Raw genomic sequence first — 20551 nt, 5'->3', positions numbered from 1 at the left:
CATTGTGTGTCTTGTGAAACTGCTAGCCTGACCTCTAGCCTGTGTCACATTTGCATTATGTAACCACATAAGGACACCGTGCAAATGCATTAAAGAGAATAACATATGTAACATATGGAAGTAAATAATAAGTCAATGCAAGATGTGTGCAAGATCCCACACTTTGAGGAGGGGAGGTGTCTTGTTGCACGACGACCGCCATTACAATGCCTTGCGTGGGGGGTGAAGAGAGAGAGAGCGAGAGAGAGAGAGAGAGAGAGAGACTCTGGCGGTTGTCTTTGGATGTGCGCGCGCAGACCCCACGCACGCCCCCACCCCCCACCTCCCCACACCATTCCACCACTTCTTCTTATTTACCAACCTACTGACATGATCACACAGCGCCAAATCCACGCAACCCTGCAGCATCTCCATAGACGAGCGTTGCTTTTGTTCAAGAAATCGGTGCATTTTTGCCCCTGTAGTGTTCCATGCATGTGTGCAACCGCAAGAGGACGTGTCGTAATGATACAAAACTGAAAGGAAGGAAGGATTTTTTTCACACACTCACACAGAAGCCTGCTTGTGGCGTTCCTCCTCCTGCCCCTGCTGCTGGAGTCAAAAGAAGACTTTCTGTCTCCCGATCGTGGATTCTCCCCCGCGCCACCACGCCACGAAGGAAGGATTGTTTTTGGGAAGGGAAAAATCCTGAAAGCAACAGAGGGATTAAAAACCATTTCTGGCAGGGTTACATTGTGCGGCTGTGCTAAGAAAGGCGGCTATAAATAGCTCCGTGCAATTTCTCGTAAACTATAACAAGTGGTGCATGGGATTGTGAGAGACAATCACGCGCCTGGAATACCCCACTTTTTTCGAACGTGGAAGAAGTTTGGAGTTTTTTTTTTAATAATCGCGCGCGCGTGTGTGTGTGGTGTTTGCAGCCATGGATTATTATTATGATTATCATTATGATCTTCATCTCAGGCTGATCTTCTCTAAATGGCGTGGATGTGTCCGCCTGACCTGGATTGGGATCGTGTTTTGATCCCCGTGTGGATTTATTCTCACATTGCATTCGATCATGGGCTCATTCTTCACTCTGAATACGCCCATTTGCTTCTAAAGGCAGCCTTTCTCGTATTTATCTGGACCTCTGGCGAGGTTTCTAGCCTACCTTTTGTGTGTGTGTTGTGTGCGTGTGTGTGGAGTGGACCCACTCAGGACGGACGGGACCCCCTTTATTTGGTGTGGGGTGTTGATGTAGGATTTCGACATGCCCAACGCTGAGGAACCAAAGCTGGGACCATTATGACGACAACGACGAACTGGGTGGCGAACGGGGCAAGCCTTGAGGACTGCCACTCCAACATCTTCTCTCTGGTAGGGCACCCCTTACTTAAATTCTGTCGCACTTTAAAAAAAAACACACATGGCTTTGATGTTGATTTTTTTATAAATGCAATACAGGGCATTTTAATACTCAGTGCACAATTTGACATTTTGCACAATTTTTAAATAATGTAATAAATTTTTAAAAACATTTACAATATTTTTAGTACATTTTTTATTTCGGTTTTATTTGTTTTTAAATTTTTTTTAAATTTATTTTATTCTGTATTTTATAGTGTTTTTTGTGTCATTTTCAAATTATTAACTTAAATTAAATTATTATTGCATTATATTATTATAATGGAATTATATATCATATATATTTTTTTGTATTACATTTTCATTTTCGAATAAATGCACATACGTAAATCATTTGACACCTTACAGCACAGGTGTCAAACTCATGGCTGTGGGCCAAACGTGGCCCACAGAAAGAACACACTTACAATGATTTGCGCATTAAAGCAATTCTGTCAGTTTCAAATATTCCTGTGGTGTTGCTGAACTCACGTGGCCACAGTATTTTATATATATAGCAGTAATTGCACAACCATTCTTACTAAAGGTGCCCCATATTCAGACTCAAAGTAACAATAGTTTAACTGTACACGACTAAAAACGCCACCACTTTGAAACTATTACAAAATGTCTGTACAAAATAACACCTTAAAGACGCATAAGACAGTCAAAAATGACCATTTAACTACAGCAAAGCATGTCTTGGACAACGGCATGCGACCTAAATTTGGCTTTGAGTTTTGGCCCCCTGAGCGATTTTGTTTGACACCCCATCTTACAACATAGTGCCCTGAAGGTGTCCCTTCCCCTTCAAAAAATGTAGCACTGCAAAAGATGAAGAAAACAGACATGGGTTTGATGTACAAGTAAATACTTGTGTTTTTTTGAATATACAATGCAGAGCATTTTGCTGTACACCTTACATCATGGTGTCCTGGAGGTGTCCCTTCCCCTTCATGGGTCCCAGGTACCAGAAAAAAACTTTACAGCCCTGCAAACCAGGAAGAAAACAGACATGGGTTTGGTGTAAATGCTTATGTTTTGTTTTTATAGACAATACAGAGCATTTTGCTGCACAATGCATTGATCTGAATAAATTGACATCTTACATCATGGTGTCCTGGGGGTGTCCATTCCCCTTCATAGGTCCCTGGCACCACAAAAAAACTGAGCTACAGCCCATGCAAAACATGCCGAAAAGTTTAGTTTTTATATACAATACAGAGTATTTTGACGCAGAATGAAAAAATTTAAATAATTTGACAATTTACATCATGGCGTCCTTAGTGGAACCCCAGGTACCACAAAAAACTCAGCTAAAACCCCGCAAAACATGAAGAAAACAGACACAGTGTTGATGCAAATACTTGTGTTGTGTTTTTATAGACAATACACAAATCAAAATAAACTGACACTTTACATCATGGTGTCTTGTGGGTGTCCTTTTGCTTTATGAGCCCCGGTACTACAAAAAAACTCTGCTACAACCCTGCAAACAAAGGCAATGTAGGACAGTTAGTAAGTACACCTGCACACTGGTTGCACTGGTTGCAGAACTGTATCGCATCCTACTGACGGGTGTTTCTAATATTTTGCATACCGTGTTTCGCAGCAAAAAGGGGCAAAATATATAAAACACACCTCAGTATGATACACTTCATTTGTATTTACATAACTATATTATTTGTGTGCTCTAATGACAGATTCCTTTTTGTTTATCATTGCTGTTTGTGTTGTTGTGAAATACTCTATGGGATTTGAAATATTATCACTCATCCATAGTAAATACGGTAACCGAAATATTAGCAACACCTCCCAGTGTGATGTATTGTAGTTCTACACCACTGTAAACTACATTAATAAACATAATGATAAATGAATACCTCTCTGGCAAACATTATTTGTATTCATTTACATGAGAGGGGCAAAATATTTACTATACTCCAAGATCTTCATCAATAAATCATGGTACACTTAAAAAAAAGAGCGAGCCAATGCTAAAAGCAGCTGTAACAGAGCAAAAACACAACCCTTAATGATGCAAATGCACTTGTTTAAGCAGCTTTCCTTGCAGGTAAGCACCATTTAAGCTCATACGGAGTAGCATCACTCCCCTCCCTTTAAATAATCATTTCACTGCACAATGCAGAGTGGCGGCTGCCTCTGTCAAATATTTCTCCCAGGCATAATGATTTCCTCATCTTCAATATTGTAATGTGTCAAGCTACACAAACGGCTTACCAGCTCATAAATCAGAGGATTGTGGGAGCTGAGGAGCAGTCAAGAGCTTTTCACTCCTCCTCCTCCTCCTTCTTCTACTCTATCCTCCCATCAACCTTAGAGATAAAAGCTGATAAAATGTTAATGTTGTCCTCACTAAGATTGGCTGACGACACGCACGGTGGGGGGCACATGAGGCGGATAGGGTATCGTTTTGGGTGAAATTTCTGTGACTTTGGCGGAACGTTATTCAGGAGGTGGTTGCGATGTTTTTTGGAGAGAAAGAAGCAGCGTGCTAACTGTCCTGCTCCCTGGGGCAGCCAAGTGGAAAGGCATGCAGTAGACGGGAGTCCAGACAACAACACTGAGGTCCCGAGGGCTTTTTTTTTTTTAGGTGATCTTGCACCCTGCAAGTCACAACTAAAGCTGTAATTTCACAATGCTTAAGGAGTAGGTGGGACAGGGGCAGTCATGCCTTGGAATTTGTGACTATCAGGTCAAGAAGGAGTGAGTAGGACGATTAATTAAAACCCTTCCTGAAGATTTGAACAGTCAGATTGAAATAAATCCAACAATGTCTTGAATTCTTTAGCTGGGACTACCAATGTGGTGATAGCCATATACTTGAATATGCTTCGCTGCTCTCCAGGTACGCTTTTTGTTGCGTTTTGTCGGTTTCAGTTTGGAGTTCAGTCTCTGACACCTGGATTACGCTCCTGTGTCGAGGCACCCAGTGTACGCTACACCAGCTTTCTCCTTCCCCTGCAAACCTTCTTGCATGGCGTGACACGCACCTCCAAAAAATGTAACTTCGCGGGCCGCAAAGGCTGTGACTGGTCGGCTTTGTTGAAAACATTGTCTTGTGTGTGTGTACGACTCGTTTAGATGGTGTACACGCCACCTCCACAAATGCCTTCTCCCTACGATTTCAGATCAACATTTGCAATAAAAATGATTGTTGTAATTAATTGCTAAGTACAATTTTGTGTAATGCGTCAAACTAACTGACTAAATAATGATACCTCTTTCCCCAATATATTGGTGCTTGGTGAAGGTGATGGTGTCCAAAGATGTCATGAAATCTGACACCCTGCAAACTAGTTAACGAGCTAACAAGCTAACTAACGCACGATGACCCAGTTCCGGTTAAACCGTGCCCACTTCCATTCCTTTATGCCCCACCCACTCCAAGTACAGATACGGACACAGATAATTTAGGCCATGTTCGCACTGCAGGTCAAATCCGATTTTTTTTTGCTTATATGCGACCTGTATCTGATTTTTTCATGTCGGTGTGTACAGCACGATTCCGACTTTTTCAAATGCGACTCAGGCCTCATTTGTATGTGGATATAAATCTGATAAGAATGCGATCAGGTCGCTTACTGAGACTTTAAAGGTACTCAAGGATGTAGGCAGTCATCGAAGGGTGTGGTTTATCGTGCAAAAGTCGATGTAGGCTGAAGTTCTTCTTCTCATCATTCCTGCTCCCACACACACCTTGGAATAGACACAGCAGCAAGTTGTCTACAAACTTTCCATAGCCAAAATTCTTGCCCTTTTTCTTCTTAATCTCCTACAGGGAATCATTTGGTTGAGAAAATATTGACTCCCGTTGCACAAAATCCTTGAAATTGCCACAAACGCGTTAAGGAGAGCACGCTAGCAATGTGCGGATCGACACTGAAATTGTTATATGATATTTTCAAATATTAATGGGCCATAGTCAACCACGAAACATTTATGAATTTATTACTGTATTTTTTGAAAAAACGTGATAGAGAGAGGGAGCGATGTTGCTAACTAAATAATGGCCACCGCCCTTGCATTTCGTGCTTGGTGGAGGTAATAATCCCAATGGTAATGTGATCATGTTTATTATTGTGGTTGAGGTTTTCACATTTTAGAATCACCCATAATGAAGATGGATGTGTAACTGCAACCACAATAATAAATAAACACATTGTTAAGGTGTCAATTGAAAGAGAGCCTTACGGTCTTTGGATTGTGCATGTGTACCTAATAAGTGGATGAATGGATGACAGGCTAGTGATGCAGTGCTTTCGGTGGTGGGAGTCGGGAGTAAAAAATAGACAAGTGATGAATTGGTGGTTGTGTTATGAAGACACACAATGGAAGGATGTATCGCTGGAATTGAGCACATGTGATTAGGATACGGTGAAAAGTGGCAAACTGTAAAGTGGATGCCTCTCTTAAGCACGGACTGGGCATTTCTTGACCTCTGCTATGTTGGAACATAAAAAAGGTCTTGGCTAAGCAGTCTGACAACCTGTTTAACTGCATTCCAGCTTGCACTAACCTTGTTGCTCACTGCTGATTTACTGCCTGTTAAAGAATAAGTGCCACTTGCATCATCATCATAAGAAATAGCCACTAAAGGGGGTAAAAAAGACGTGATGGGACTTTATAATGCAGATCGGTGTTGTGATCTGTCTGTCGGCGACGTCACACACACACTGCATCAACACACATCACATCACGGCGGCCACAAAACAACTGTCTTGTGTGCCGATGATTATCCATCTGTGACGGGACACAAACGAGTCCCGGGTAGGACGTGAGCTGGCAGGCGACGGAGGAGGGGTGGAGGACGAGACGGGGGAAGGTTTTTTTTTTCACAAAGAGGCAAAGAGAGAACGAAAAAGAGAGAGAGAGAGAGAGAGAGAGACTGCAGTGGAATCTGTTTTCATTTTAGGAAAGTATTATGACTGATGTGCATTTCCTGACTGCTGGCCTCAGCAGAGAGAGAGAGGGGGAGAGAGAGAGTCAGACGGAGTGAGAGAAAATTAAAGAGCGAGGGAGCATAATGAGAGAGAGAGGCGAAAAGGAGAGAGAGAGAGGGAGAGCAGTCATCTGTCTGTGGACATGTGCAGCTTATTGTAACAGTGACTCAAGCTAAGCAAAGGCGTGGACCATAAAAAAAAAGAGCCTCAGCACACAGGAAAACCTCCACTCTACTGTGACACACGCGCACCCACACGGTGCAATATAACAAAAAAAAACATACTTTACAAAGATAACAATGCTCAGTTTTGCATGGCATTGATTTTACTAGATGTTTATTGTTGTGGCTATAGTTAGCAGGATGTGAGAGCTGTTTCTAATATTTTGACACAGTGTACAATAACTTCAATTACTATAATGCAACGTTAAGTTTTTGTGATGCTTTTAACTGTAACATGTGTCCCGAGAGCCTGTTGAGCCCGTGAGAAAAATCTGTCATCTTGACTTGACTTGATAATGCCTTTGACACGCGTATATGTCCATCCCTTAACGGAAGGCAGCCTTGTAAAAAAAATGTAAAATTGAATCTAAAAATCTGAACTGTCAGTCAGCTACAGATGTGGGAGCTCGAAGTTTGAGAATTTTGTTGTTCTTCAGCGAATAGGCTAACCTAGCATGATGTCGCTGTTAAAATGTGACTGGAATGTCAGCACTGTAAATCGCATAGCTATGCTAGTGCTGCTAGCGTCTGTGTCCTTCTATCCAACTCCTTAATGTTATGTTGTTGCATGTGGGACATGGCATATATTACATTGGACAAGTGCAGCATGTCTCATCTTATTGATGAGACTGAGGTGGAGAGGGTGAAAACCTTCAAGTTCCTTGGCACACACATCAGTGAGGACCTCACGTGGTCTCACAACACCCAACAAATTTTGAAGAAGTCCCAAAGGAGACTGTACTTCCTGAGAAGACTGAGGAAATTTGGCATGTCCACCACAATCCTGAGTTGCTTCTACAGATGCACTATCGAAAGTGTCCTTACCGCCTCCATCGCTGTTTGGTACGGTAACTGTACAACACGTGATAGGAAGGCACTCCAGCGGGTGATCAAGACCTCACAGAACATTGTTGGGGCAGCCCTCCCCTCACTGCAAGACATTTATAAATCTAGAGTCCTACGCAGAACACACAACCTCATCAAGGACAGCACACATCCTCAACACTCATTATTCACACTCCTACCGTCAGGCAGACGCTACAGGAGTTTGAAGCCCAGGACCACAAGGCTGGCAAACAGCTTTTACCCACAGGCCATCAGGCTTCTCAACGAAGCACTCACACACGCCGCACGCAACACACACTCATAGCACTTTATTTATTTATTTACTTATTTATTTGTATATTTATTTGTATTAATGTCTCTTCTTTTTGTTGTTGCTTAATTTATTGGTATATATGTTTATGTTTCTATGTTCTTATTCTTATTCTTTCTTGTGTTTTCTTTCTTTTCTTGGGAGAATGAACAGGATAAGATTTTCATTGCATAGTATAACTGCTGTTTTACCATGCACGTGACAATAAAACTCTCTTGAATCTTGAATCTTGAATCTTGAAATAGAGCTTCAAAATGCCAAAAGAACAAATGGGAGTAAGACAAAACATTTTTTGAGTAAGCGATGTTTTGCAAACAACCATTAAAGTGAAATAAAAAAAAACCCAAAACCACTCTAAAACAAACCAAATTTTTATAAAAGGACTCAGTAATGAGTAGCAGCACCATTCTTGGTTTGCGCATGCCTGATGCCAGTGTTTCCCGGAGGCTAGTGGGAATGTTGCTCCAGGTGGTGAAGATGGCTTCACGGAGGGCATCCACTGTGTGGAACTGATGTCCATTTTTGTAAACGTCCCTCGCCACCCATCCCGTGATACTCTCAATTGGATTTAGATCAGGGGAACACAAAGGTTGACTTAAAAGAGTTAGGTTATTCCTCTGGAAGAAGTCCTTTGTTAGGCGTGCATTGTGAACTGTGGCGTTATCCTTTTGAAAAGCCAGTCATTACCATGCAGACGAGGGCCTTCAGTCATGAGGGATGCCCCCTGCAACATCTCCACATAGCCAGCTGCCGTTTGACGCCCTTGCACAACCTGAAACTCCATTGTTCCATTGAAGGAAAAAGCACCCCAGACCATGATGGCGCCCTCTCCACTGTGCCGTGTGGAAAACATCTCAGGTGGGATCTCCTTGTCATGCCAGTAACATTGGAAGCCATCAGGACCGTCAAAGTTCCATTTTTTTTCTCATAAATCAAACTTTCTTCCACCTTTCAATGCCCCATGTTTGTTGCGCATGTGCAAGTTCCAAACAGGAAATTTTGTGGCGTTGAAGTAGACGAGGCCTTTGAAGACGTTCTTTGTTCTTAAAACCCTTCTCTCACAGATGCCGTCTGATGGTTATTGGACTGCACTCGGCACCAGTAACAACATTCATTTTGGCGGAGGATCTTCCCGGGACATTTCCGGTGACATTTTTTTGGGTTTACCACTTGACTGTTTTTTTCCATAATCCTCAGGATCTTTTAAGAAGTTTCAAATGACTGTCTTACTGCGTCCAACCTCAGCAGCTATGGCGCGCTGCGAAAAGCCTTGCTTATACAGCTCAACAATCCAACCACATAAGAGAGAAAGCTCTGTTGCTTTTGCCATCAAGAGATCATGAGTGTGAATACCAGAAAATGACATTGAATCCACATTTTGGACAAGATTTTGGCTTTTAAAAGCAGTGGTATTTTCTTTTGATCAGCTGATGAACAACCTATTTCCCTTATAATAGCTGCTTGCAATAAATTGCATGCTCAATTTTTTTTGTCTCATTCCCATTTCTTCTGATTGCATCTTGAAGATCTACTTTCAATCTCCTTAAGATCCAACAGTGCAAAATGGAAATTCTTGCAATTTTTCACCTGGTCTTAAAATTTTGTGAGTGTAAAAAGTGGATAAAGTGCACAAAAGTGCTTCTTGGAGCCACACACTCTGAATTAGATAAGCGTGGACTAACAGTTTCTTAGCATGAAAGCTACAGACACACAAAACAGCGTGTTCCCAGTGGGGCTTACTGAATGAATTCCAGCATCAAGGCTAGATTTTGGTCAACACACGTCCAATACAGTGGCCTAGTGGTTAGCATGTTGGCCAGGAGATCGGGAAGATCTGGGTTTGAATCTCCGTTAGGCATCTCTGTGTGGAGTTTGCATGTTCTCCCTTTGTGTGAGTGGCTTTTCTCCGGGTACTCCGGTTTCCTCCCACATTCCAAAAACATGCATGTTAGGTTAATTGGCGACTCTAAATTGTCCAAAGGTATGAATGTGAGTGTGAATGCTTGTTTGTCTATATGTGCCCTGCGATTGGCTGGCTACCATTCCAGGGTGTACCCCCGCCTCTCGCCCGAAGTCAGCTGGGATAGGCATACCCGCGACCCTAATGAGGATAGAAGATGGATGGATGGACTTTACAATATTGTGTGGCCTTAATCTTGTATAGAATTCTTATTGGATCTAACAGTTTGTGCAGATGTACCTAATGAAGTGACCAGTCAGTGGTAAACGCCCACACCCAGGAGGCAACCTTCAAATATTTAAAAGCACCCACATACAGTATGTATATCATATTGGAAACACACTAAATCTGCCAGCCACACTTGCTCGTACACGCTGCTTATATATTTTATGGACTTGATGGAGGGTGTGCTGTGAAATCATCTCCCCCTGTCAAGGACAGACTCCAGCTTGTGCAAACACAGGTAGAATGCAGACTCCTTAATTAGAGGACGTCTTGTGTCCACCCTCTTCTCAACAGGCCTGGAGTGCACCGCTAGTAATTAAAGTGTCCTCAAGTGGAGGTCTAAATGTGATCAACTAAGAGGCGCATCATTAGCACAAACTGTATTCCAATAGAGATCCTGCCTTTATAATAATGACGTGATGGTCCAGCACGGAAATAAAGTGCTAAGCTCTGCAGCTGTGGGAGTGCCATTAGCGGCGGTGTCTTGATTTATGGCGGAAGAGGCTGCGGCGGTTTGTAAGGAGACGCAGGTGATCATGAGTGGTGTCTTTTTTTAACACAAGTCTGTTTGTGTTTGTCTTTTATTAATAGGGGTGGCTATTGCCTAAGCAAAAAATGTAGTAGGACGTGCTGCATGGAAAACGCTATATTTTTCCATAATTTTAAAACATTATTGCATTCTGTTTTCTTTACATTTAACTACAATATCACTCAGTAAAATGCACACCTTCACCAAGGCTGAACTATCTTAAACTTCTACCTGACGTGCAAGACCATCATGTTCTTGGCCGGAATGCAAGCGGATCGTAACAACGGATCGTCACGACAACAAATTTTTCTGGGCGATAATTGTCCCACATATTATTGCCGATAAACGATATTATTGTCAACATTATTTTTCAGACCGTTTTTTCATGAATGTGATGATAATGTATGGCATCAAAATGCGAGTTCACCGTATCACAAGCAATACACTTTAATTTCTCAAGAGTAGTTTTTAAATAAAATACATTAAACTAAGAACATAATACTTAAAAAACAACCCAATGAAAAAGGAAATTACTGCCAAAAACATCATACATTTTCTCTAAGCAACCCAGTATTTTAAAGGCAGTCTGTTGACATCCGACATTGAAGTCACGGCGGCGTCCTCTAACTAAGGTCAGAACTGCTCCAGCTTTCCTTACGCATTGCCTCCATCTGGCTACTGAACCCCTCGCGAGCTGCCCCGACTCTGTTGACAGCCACAGCGGTGGCGTCACCTTCAGCAGTCTCTCTGTGGCGCCTCCCACTAATCTGCCCCTGTCACTGCTGCCAGAAGCCCTTGTCATCACAGTGGTGACTTGACCCGCCACTACAGGCTCACCTGTGTCGATATGCCATGCTGCGTGTCACTATAGTGCAGCAATACACAATGGAGGCTGCTGTGTGATACTGTAACTGTGAGCGAGCTTTGTTGTTGTGGGTGGGGCGGCTGTTCAGGAACAAAAAGAAGCAAGATTACTCACTCACTCCTGCTTGTTTTTTTTACAGTACAATCTGCCTTCTAGTTACCCCTGCCAAGGAGGTCATGTTTTCATTGATGTTGGCTTGCAGGTATTTAGTACTTAATGGGGTTAAAAGAGGACCTTAAGTTTGGTGCAGATCTGGATAAAGTGATCTGTTAACATTGCGAAACATTTATTCTATTTTCTCAGACAAAAGATGGTTATCTAAAAAGCTGCTGATCCATATTACTGTATTGTTCTGCCTCAATAAAGGCCTGTGCTATACTGAAGGCCAGTGTAGGGGTTATGTTTTCATTGTTCTGTTTGATTGTGATTCAAGAAAAACATGTGGATCCAGGAGATGTAAAAATAGTCCTAACAATGCAAATTGTCATTTTACATTGTTGTCAGGGAATAATACAAGGCATGAGTAGAGCAGGCTATCGTGATTGTTGAGACACGGAGAAGGGGTTGGATTAAATAAACTCTACTTCTCTCACTCCTTTTTGGACATGCTGAATTCTGCAAACATGTAATGTACTTCAATGTCATTTTGTTCAGCATATTTGAAATAAACAGTTACCGTTACCATTACCATAGAGGGTGAGTACCGTACATGCTGTACGTAAACCAAAGAGAGGATGGGGCGCTAATTGGAAGCAGGCAACAATTGGAGAGAGGCTGTTATTTTTAATGTTTTGATTTTTTTATGAGTGCATGAGAAAGTGGGAAGGAAAACATAGCTGTCTTTGACAGCTATCAAGTATTTTGCATCACAGCAGCAACAGAACCAATGTTGCAATAATGGTAGGAAGCCAACTGCTGAGCCTGCATTAATACCGTTGATGAGCTCATGGTAAAGAACAGTTTCACGCCCACAACTGAAAAGTGTTAGAAACATTTTAAGGAGCATGCAGCGCTACATACATGTTGGACGCTGACCACTGATGATAGTTCAATTGCAGCTACTGCCAACTTGTGGAATTTATTAAAAAAAATACACCAGGAGGTTGCCTACAGCCACCGACAGTATGTCAATGGTTTTTGACCCGGCGTTAATTAGAGACCTCAGCAGTTATTGCATTTTAGATCATACACCCGGCAACTATAGGAGACTCTGAATAGAGGTGTTAATTGGTGCACTCGAGGTATCTATGAAGGTGTGTTACTGGCCTTGGTGGAGGTCTTTGTTCTCCCTAGTGCCATTCCAGTACTGTCTTGGATCTTATCTGACCCATAGAGGTGAACAACAGTTCAAAGGCACACAAAAGCAGGAGTGGACTCCTCAAGGCTGGGAGGGAAGGAGCCATCGTTGGGTGCTGGTGTTGGAAACTGGGTCTGGATGGGTATTTTGGAGCACAGTGGCTGGAGTGTGAAATATGTAAGGCCCGCAGTGCCAGCTGTGTTCTATTCTTAGCGTCCGCTGGTGTTGGAGCATGTGTGCCGGGGCGACAGGAGGCTGAACAGGGAACGCTGGATTGGCAGGGAGCGCCGCTAGTAGCTGGCTCCTGGAAAGTTAGCTTGGCAGGCTGGCAAAAGACTGGCAGATAGAGTCCTGGATGGATAGATTAGACACATCATTGTCACGCTGCTGCTGCTTCTGCTGCTGCTGCTCTTATTTATGATGAATTTAGCTGTTATGTTTCATCAGGGGGATGTTCTTGTTATCTCAGGCAGAGACACTCCACCTGGCTCAGACGCATCTCCATGGATTATTCTGCCTTCCAGTACATTTTGAATGTGTGTCGGTTTGTGCTCTGGTTTGAAAGCCACTGATGAAATTCTCGAAAACATAAGCCCTATTACAGTTGTCTTTTAATCTGCGTGGGTTTGTTTGTGTGCAATATCTTGTCTCAAGTTATATCAATTTGGATTCTTTAAAATGGGCATGTATTCTTTCAGGAATGGTGTCAAAAATCCCTACTAGGGATTGGCATAATAATAGCATAATTTAACGATTAAGCGATTATAAATTAATCCACTTTTGATGAATTGACTTTGACACAATTGAGGCAAAACAGACTGCACTTCCTGGCAGGTGCTGCTGATTCAGTCTCAACTACCGACATTAAAGGCATAAAAATATTAGACCGCATCCTTGACAAAAATACAGTGGAACCTCGGTTAGCATACGCCTCAGTTAGTGTGTTGAAAAATGTATGCAAAAATGTTGCCTGTTGCATATATTAGCATGTTCGTAACTTATTTTAATCATAAAGCTTTCCTGTTACCATAGTGGCGTAATTGTCCTCCAGCTCTGTCACCGGTCTATGATGTCATTAGTGGGTGACTTTGTAGTTCTTTGTTAACTAACACAGTTACACCACAAGTCTTTGCGTTTCTTATTGATCACGGCTGCAAAATAACCCATAATGGAGCCAAGAAAGTTGCAAGTGGCAGCACTTTGATAAAGAAGGTAAGAAACACATTTGATTAATAATTGAATATATTGATCATTTTAATAACTCGGGCCGCACGGTGGTCTAGTGGTTAGCATGTTGGCCAACACAGTCACAGTCTGGAGATCGGGAAGACCTGGGTTCGAATCTCCGTTGGGCATTTTCTGTGTGGAGTTTGCATGTTCTCCCCGTACATGAGTGGGTTTACTCCGGGTACGCCGGTTTCCTCCCACATTCCAAAAACATGCATGTTAGGTTAATTGGTGACTCTAAATTGTCCATAGGTATGAATGTGAGTGTGAATGGTTGTTGTCTATATGTGCCCTGCAATTGGCTGGCGATCAGTCCCGGGTGTACCCCCGCCTGTCGCCCGAAGTCAGCTTGGATAGGCTCCAGCATACTCCCGCGACCCTAATGAGGAGAAGCGGTATAGAAAATGGATGGATGGATGGATTTTAATAACTCATATCAAAACACAAAGGTGACGTCTGTGCGGATGTCTGCTCGTCCCTTCTGCCTCATAGCCGCCTTTGTCAACAATCAGGTCTTCAGTCACGGAACAAGTGACGTTTTGGATTGTTTTCTGAGTGTAAAACCATAATCGTACAATCGTTTTGTGCTAACATTTCAATGGATTAATTGGATTTGCATAATTTCTTATGGGAAAAATGTATTTGCTTAGAGTAAGTTTTGGTTTAATATAATTGAAATAACAAGCGATAGATTGCAATGAAAAGGTGACGTTTCTTAGCTACTTGACAGTTGTTTGATGGCTATGCTCCACTGATCACCATTATCTTATAATTAGCATCATAACTCCTCTGTTGTTTGCTCCCTTGTCCGACCTTTGAGCCTGTGTGTGTGAGTGACATGAAAGAAAGCTCTGACTATTTTTATTTGGCTCTAGAAGTTGGTTTGCAAGTAGTGTATAATTTCTTATATTCAGGTCAATGTGCTACTTTGCTGGAAAGACAACATGACATCAGCTATGTCAAGTTGAACTAAGGCAACTTTAATTTAAGACCTTACTGAAACACTGACATTAGTTTAGAACATTTAAAAAGAGATTTCTCCAAATGTCATCGATAAATTGATCAATGTCAATGAAAATAACATATCCATGAACATAAATCAGATTGTAGCACCGAGGCATTGATTTTGCAGGTGACAAGCCTTGGGGGAGGTCTCCTGTCTGAGGGTAGCTCCGTTAAAGACTACAGCTCCACTGACAATGAGAATGTACTTTATTTAAGGGCTGCATTTGCAAGCTTGTAAGTGGCCACATATTTCCTGCAAACCCCAAACAGAGCTGCCAGGATCCCACTTGGCTGCCATCCAGAGCGCACTTAGGTTAAAAGGGCCTCCTCCTTTTTACGTCCACCAAACGATGGGAGAGACAGAGACAACATCACACTGTCTCGTTCGCTGCTGCAAATTCTAATGATCGTCATGTGCTCATGTTCCGCTGAGAGATTATCCGTGACCAATCAGATGGCCTCTTGAGGAGAACAAACACATTGTGTGCAGACTGTTCATTCGCAGCCGTTTGACTTGCATCCATTCTCTCCTTGCACTCATCTCAAATTAGGTGATTTTATAAAATGTATATTGTCTCATGGGAATTTGTGCAACTCAGTTTTACTACATTTCAGTAAAAGTGCGCCGATGAGATCATGTTGACTTTACATGTGATGATTACAAAAGTCTGAGCTCAACGTGTCAGCATTACAGCTGGGCAGGGGTTTTCCAAAAGGCTGTTTATATAGTATAACTTTGCATATCTACATCAGATTAGTTTTTTTAGAACATGCCAAGATGGCCTCATCATCTGTCCTGTTCAATCTGGGAAGTCAGTTGCCCACATTGCGCCGATGCAAGTGGACTGTAACAGCCACAAGTGAAACTAGGTACTTGATTTGCAGCAGAAAGTGAATCTATGGTAGTGGGTTCATGCGCATACCAAATAAACATGCCTCACACTTTTCTAGGTGAGTTGGGACAAATTGTTGTAATGCATGTCTTACATCATAATAATGCTAATATAACTCATTAGCATATCTACGTTGGATTAGCCTTTGTGGAACATTTTAAGTATCAAAATGGCCCCCGCGTCCTTTGATTTTTCAGTATGCGGCCCTTGGTGGAAAAAGTTTGGACACTCCTGGCTCATGGAGACTTGCAGTTTTGAATTTTAGAGTGTATTCGCATTTGTTATGTTTGGCATGGTTAAAATGAACTCTGGTGCGTTTGCTTTGCTACTACGGTATGTTTGGGCAACACGATCATCAAACGTGAATGCTCCATGTAGCAAAGACACAGACCAGTGTTAAAATGAAATGGGAAAAAGCATGCAGAAATGATTAATATGTAAGAGAAAATACGTCCGAAGTGCTGTCTCTCTGCTCTGTTCTTTCCTTCTGTGTGTGTGATAAGTCTATTTTAGAAGCTTTTTGTGAAATCTAACATGAAAAATATAGCAAAATATAAAAATAACGTATGTCTTCAACCCAGCACCATAAGTGTGAGTACAGCCTCAAAGCAAACAACAGATTACACAGGCAGCCACTTTTTGCCTGTTCCAACCTGCCCAGGTGCGACCCAGGGTGAAGTCGGTGGCCCGGCCCTGTCTACGTCCTGACAAACACAGGCTTTTCTCTGTTGCCTAAGGCAAATCAACGCAGCAGATTGCAACTCAAATTAGATATATTTCATACCACTTATGCTCCAGTTAGCCAATTTGGGGAACAATAACACTATTTACTACTTGTAGGCATTGGCGCCTCCATGCAGCGGTACTTAGCTGATGATCACGGTGAATCATTTGTTAGATAAAATCTGATTTTTGGGCTTTTTAACTCACTTAGTATCCAATTATACATGAAGCGTGTTATACAGACTCTCACAGATACACTCACAGATCCAGTACATGACAAAATAATAATAATAGTGCACAGTTTTGGTTGAAGTATTATTATTTTTTTTTTATTATTGTGGTTGCTGTTGAGAAGAAAAAGATGTTAGAAATTTTTTTTAGTATGAGTAAATTAAATATCACTATATATATACATATATATACACATTTGTATTTATTATGTTATTATGACTTTGTAGCACATTAATATTGTTACATTTCCTGCAGCAGTGTTTCTCCTACCATTATATTAGGGGGGGCGCCCCAAATTGTATTTTCTATATACCTGTAGTGCCAGATCACAGAAGTCATCTGAGTATACATTTCTTATAGAATAGGTCAATACCAGGGGTGCCCATTACGTCGATCGGGAGCTAGCTTCACTGTTTCTCCCCCGTGGCAAAGATATTTAATATAGTAGTTTCAAAGTTTACTGGTTAGATTTTATATATATGTTATATGTTTTATAGTGAGAGAGAGATCATGTCGACTTGTATCTTGCATGCTGAAAAAGTGTGTACATCCCAGAAATACTCGAGCTCATTGCCCGTCCCCCAAATCTCCCCCCACCTTCCAGGCACTACTCTAGTCATGATTGGGCATGGGACACAGGTTCAGGCTTGATCACCCTGTAGTTGGCCGCCTTTGATGAGGGTGTTGAAAGGCCGAAACATCCACTGATTCAAAGGTACACCACTGATGATGTGTCCCAAAATGTGCATCTTTCCCACGGCTGAGATAAAGTTCCCACGCCACTCTCAACATCCACGCCGCATATGATTACCATTTATTGGCACAAAGGACAGTTTCCATCAAGTCCTGTGTATTTATGAACTATCTGCTCTACGTATCGAGCATGGTGGCAGAAGGGATTGCATTAATTATATGACATGTCTTTATTTGACTGAGTGTGCTACAGGTTTTGACTTTCTGGATTATTTTACGGTCTTAACTGATTCCCTTTATAAAATGTGATGGTTATATAACGTATATAACTGGTGAGGAACGATTGCATGACCGTCACAGCTGACATGCATGCATGACACACAAAAAAGCTGTAAACTTAGGGGCAACACTGTAAACTGTATGGCTTTATTCATGTATTTATCTGTAGTGTATTAAAGCAATTATTGTTTTGGTTACCGGAACCAGAGAATTTGCTCATCTCAACCTTTGTTATGCCTTAAAAAAGATGACGCTCTGAAAGAACAAAAGAGCATATTAAATATCACCTAATTAACACGTTTCAAGTTGCCATTTACTAATATCTCCAACATCCAAAGTTTCATCGTGGAGTATGAAACGGCAGAACAGAGCTCCTCGTTGTAGACACAAAAAAAGCAATCCTAAAAATAGACACAAATATATTTTGTTCTTGCTTCATCTTTTTCCTTTGTTTGCAAGAAGAGAAGAATCCTGCAGATGTTGTATGTTGCTTAGCAACTGTTTTTGTGCTTCTGTGTCTTCCATGGCTTTTTTCTGCGAATCTGTTTCTTTGTCTCTACTTCATGTCTCCGCGCCTCGTCACAGTTAATTAAGTCACAGACGCTCGTGAAGCAGCCACTGGTTTATTTATTTGCACCTTAATTATTTAGGCTTCAGACCATCCCGGAATGTTCGATGCTATGGCTTTGTGTCGTTTTATATGTGTGGATGTTTTACAGCCGCCTGCTGCCCGCCTCTTAATGTGTCAGGTGAGGAGCCTCCATCGAGCGTGATTGGCAGCTCTATCTGTCACTCAGCCCTGGGGACTCTGGCTGCTCTAATTAGGTCACTTGGCTTGCTCACCTCCCGCCGCTGCATGCTACGCTATACAGAACAGCACAGATCAAATAACACTGCCTTGTTTTGTGGGCTCGGGCGGAGGTGGCAGCACAAAGCGGAGGAAAAGCATCTGTTTAGTGCTTGCAGCCCCACGGGTTTGCCGCCGCCCCCCCCCAACCCAAACCCCTCTCTCCACACCTGTTTGCTGCTTTTGGGTCACTGCTCTCGTTCCCCTACAAGCACATTGCTCTTCATTTGTGTTGTAAGATGCCTGAAGGGAGCGCGACTCCTTGCGGGTTAATTTGATTTCAGCGGGCTAATTGATGAAGGGGGAGAGTGGCCCCCTGCTCTGATTTCTACCACTGGTTTCGTTATCATCTTTGTCCGCATTCATTCTCCACACTTATGACAAGGCGTGGGTGTTACAAATCAATTTATCAACTGTACATGTCGTCTACAAACTAGTGTGCTCCCTTAACAGACTACACTTTGCGGTTCCATGTTATACTACGGACTAAAGACAGTGATATTTGCTGCAACTAATTAGTTTGTTGTCAACTAATTAATCATAATAATCAATGGAAATGCTGAAATTCCTAATAAAAGAGCTGGTGAAAAGAGTGATATTCCTCAAGTAACGCCTGCCCTTTTTTAATCATTAGAATGGTCATTATACTGCCAAGATGTTTAGCTCTGAGGGGCTATCCACACGGAAACGTTTTCGGGTCAAAACGGCAAAGTATTTTATGGTTTCAGAAAAAACAGAATTTGAAAAAAAATACAACTGAATTTGGGAAAAATGAAACAGATTTCATAGGGCCCTATACTCTGTGATTGGCTGGCGACCAGTCCAGGGTGTAACCGGTCCCCGCCTCTCTCCCAAAGACAGCTGGGATAGGCCATGAACCGAGTGAGGACAAGCGGTATAGAAAATGAATGGATGAATGTTAGAGTTTTACTATGAAGAGGTATAAGCGCTGAACCTCAGGTTTTGCTTCTGCAGTATTCCATTTTGTAGTCAGTCTGTAAATTTAAAACAATACTAATGTTTGTTGGCGATATCACAATGCCAAACAAATACAATAGCGGGTTAGCATCATAGGAGTTTAACTGCATGCAAAATTTGGCTACAGATATTTTAGTTTTTACCATTAGAAAGTAGCACTTTACATGTTTTTTAGTTTGAAGATGACAAGCTCTAAGTCGCAGTCTCCAATTTTATTATCTTTTGCTCCCCCTGTTTGTTTAAACAAAACTTAATTAATTAATGATGAATTGTTCAATGAACACCAGGCTGTTTTTGGAAATTTTGTACCGCCAAATAAATACAACACAAGCTGGTGCGGTTACCCAAGCTGACAAAGATAGCATGTCAAACTCCATGCTAAATTTGTCAACAAACATCAGTTGGATGCAGATGTTTTAGTTTTTTGCTTTAAGACACTGCATTTCACTATCACTGCGTTTCGGTCTGAGTCTGAGGCTTCACTTCTATTCCTAATATCTTTGCTTTCCCCCATTTTATTCAAAGGTGGCATTTTATGTTGCGTTGTTAGGAGAATTTTGGACTGTTGTCTCTTAGGTAAAGAAGGGACAACAGCGCAGTTACATAAAGACAACAACGTTGTCAGAAAAACGTGAAAAACAACAAAAAATGCTGTAACATGCCGGAGTAGCAGTGTAATAAATAAACCCTAAATGATATCATGTGTGCCTACTGAAGCACTCAGTGATTAAAAAAACAATACAAAATGCATTCATTCCTCAGCATCTCCTCGTTCTTTGACATGTTCCTTCGCCTGATATAGGTAACTTATCTGAAAGGCGTGCATGTAGCACAAAGCCACATGAATGAAGCCCCAATATTGGCAGATTGTCAAGCGTCTAAGCAGATTGGAAGTTGATGAGAAAGCGATGCCGCTCGGCCAGAAAAAGTGTCTCACTTGTGCCCGACGAGGTAAAACTGCTGATACAAGCCGACTCTCAATTGCCTAAAGGGCCTCCTTTGTCAGCCCGTCAGCTCACAAGGCTCAGACAAAGCGAAAAAAATGCCATCGCTCTTAGATAGCGTGCTCAGC

At 42.0% G+C, this 20551-nt stretch overlaps 1 protein-coding gene across 3 annotated transcripts in view; it reads left to right on the top strand.

Annotated features, from left to right (window-relative positions):
* The first annotated feature begins 345 nt into the window (after nucleotides 1-345).
* LOC129170385 (mediator of RNA polymerase II transcription subunit 13-like) overlaps nucleotides 346-20551 on the top strand; it is a 102007-nt gene continuing 81801 nt past the window's right edge. For all 3 annotated transcript variants that reach the window (XM_054757873.1, XM_054757872.1, XM_054757871.1), the window contains exon 1: nucleotides 346-1359. In XM_054757873.1, coding sequence (XP_054613848.1) covers nucleotides 1288-1359 — 72 coding nt within the window. In that variant the 5' untranslated portion in view covers nucleotides 346-1287. The remainder of the gene's footprint in view (nucleotides 1360-20551) is intronic.

Source organism: Dunckerocampus dactyliophorus, chromosome 17, assembly GCF_027744805.1.
Source record: "Dunckerocampus dactyliophorus isolate RoL2022-P2 chromosome 17, RoL_Ddac_1.1, whole genome shotgun sequence".
Lineage (NCBI taxonomy): Eukaryota > Metazoa > Chordata > Actinopteri > Syngnathiformes > Syngnathidae > Dunckerocampus > Dunckerocampus dactyliophorus.
This window is presented reverse-complemented; position numbering and strand designations above follow the sequence as displayed.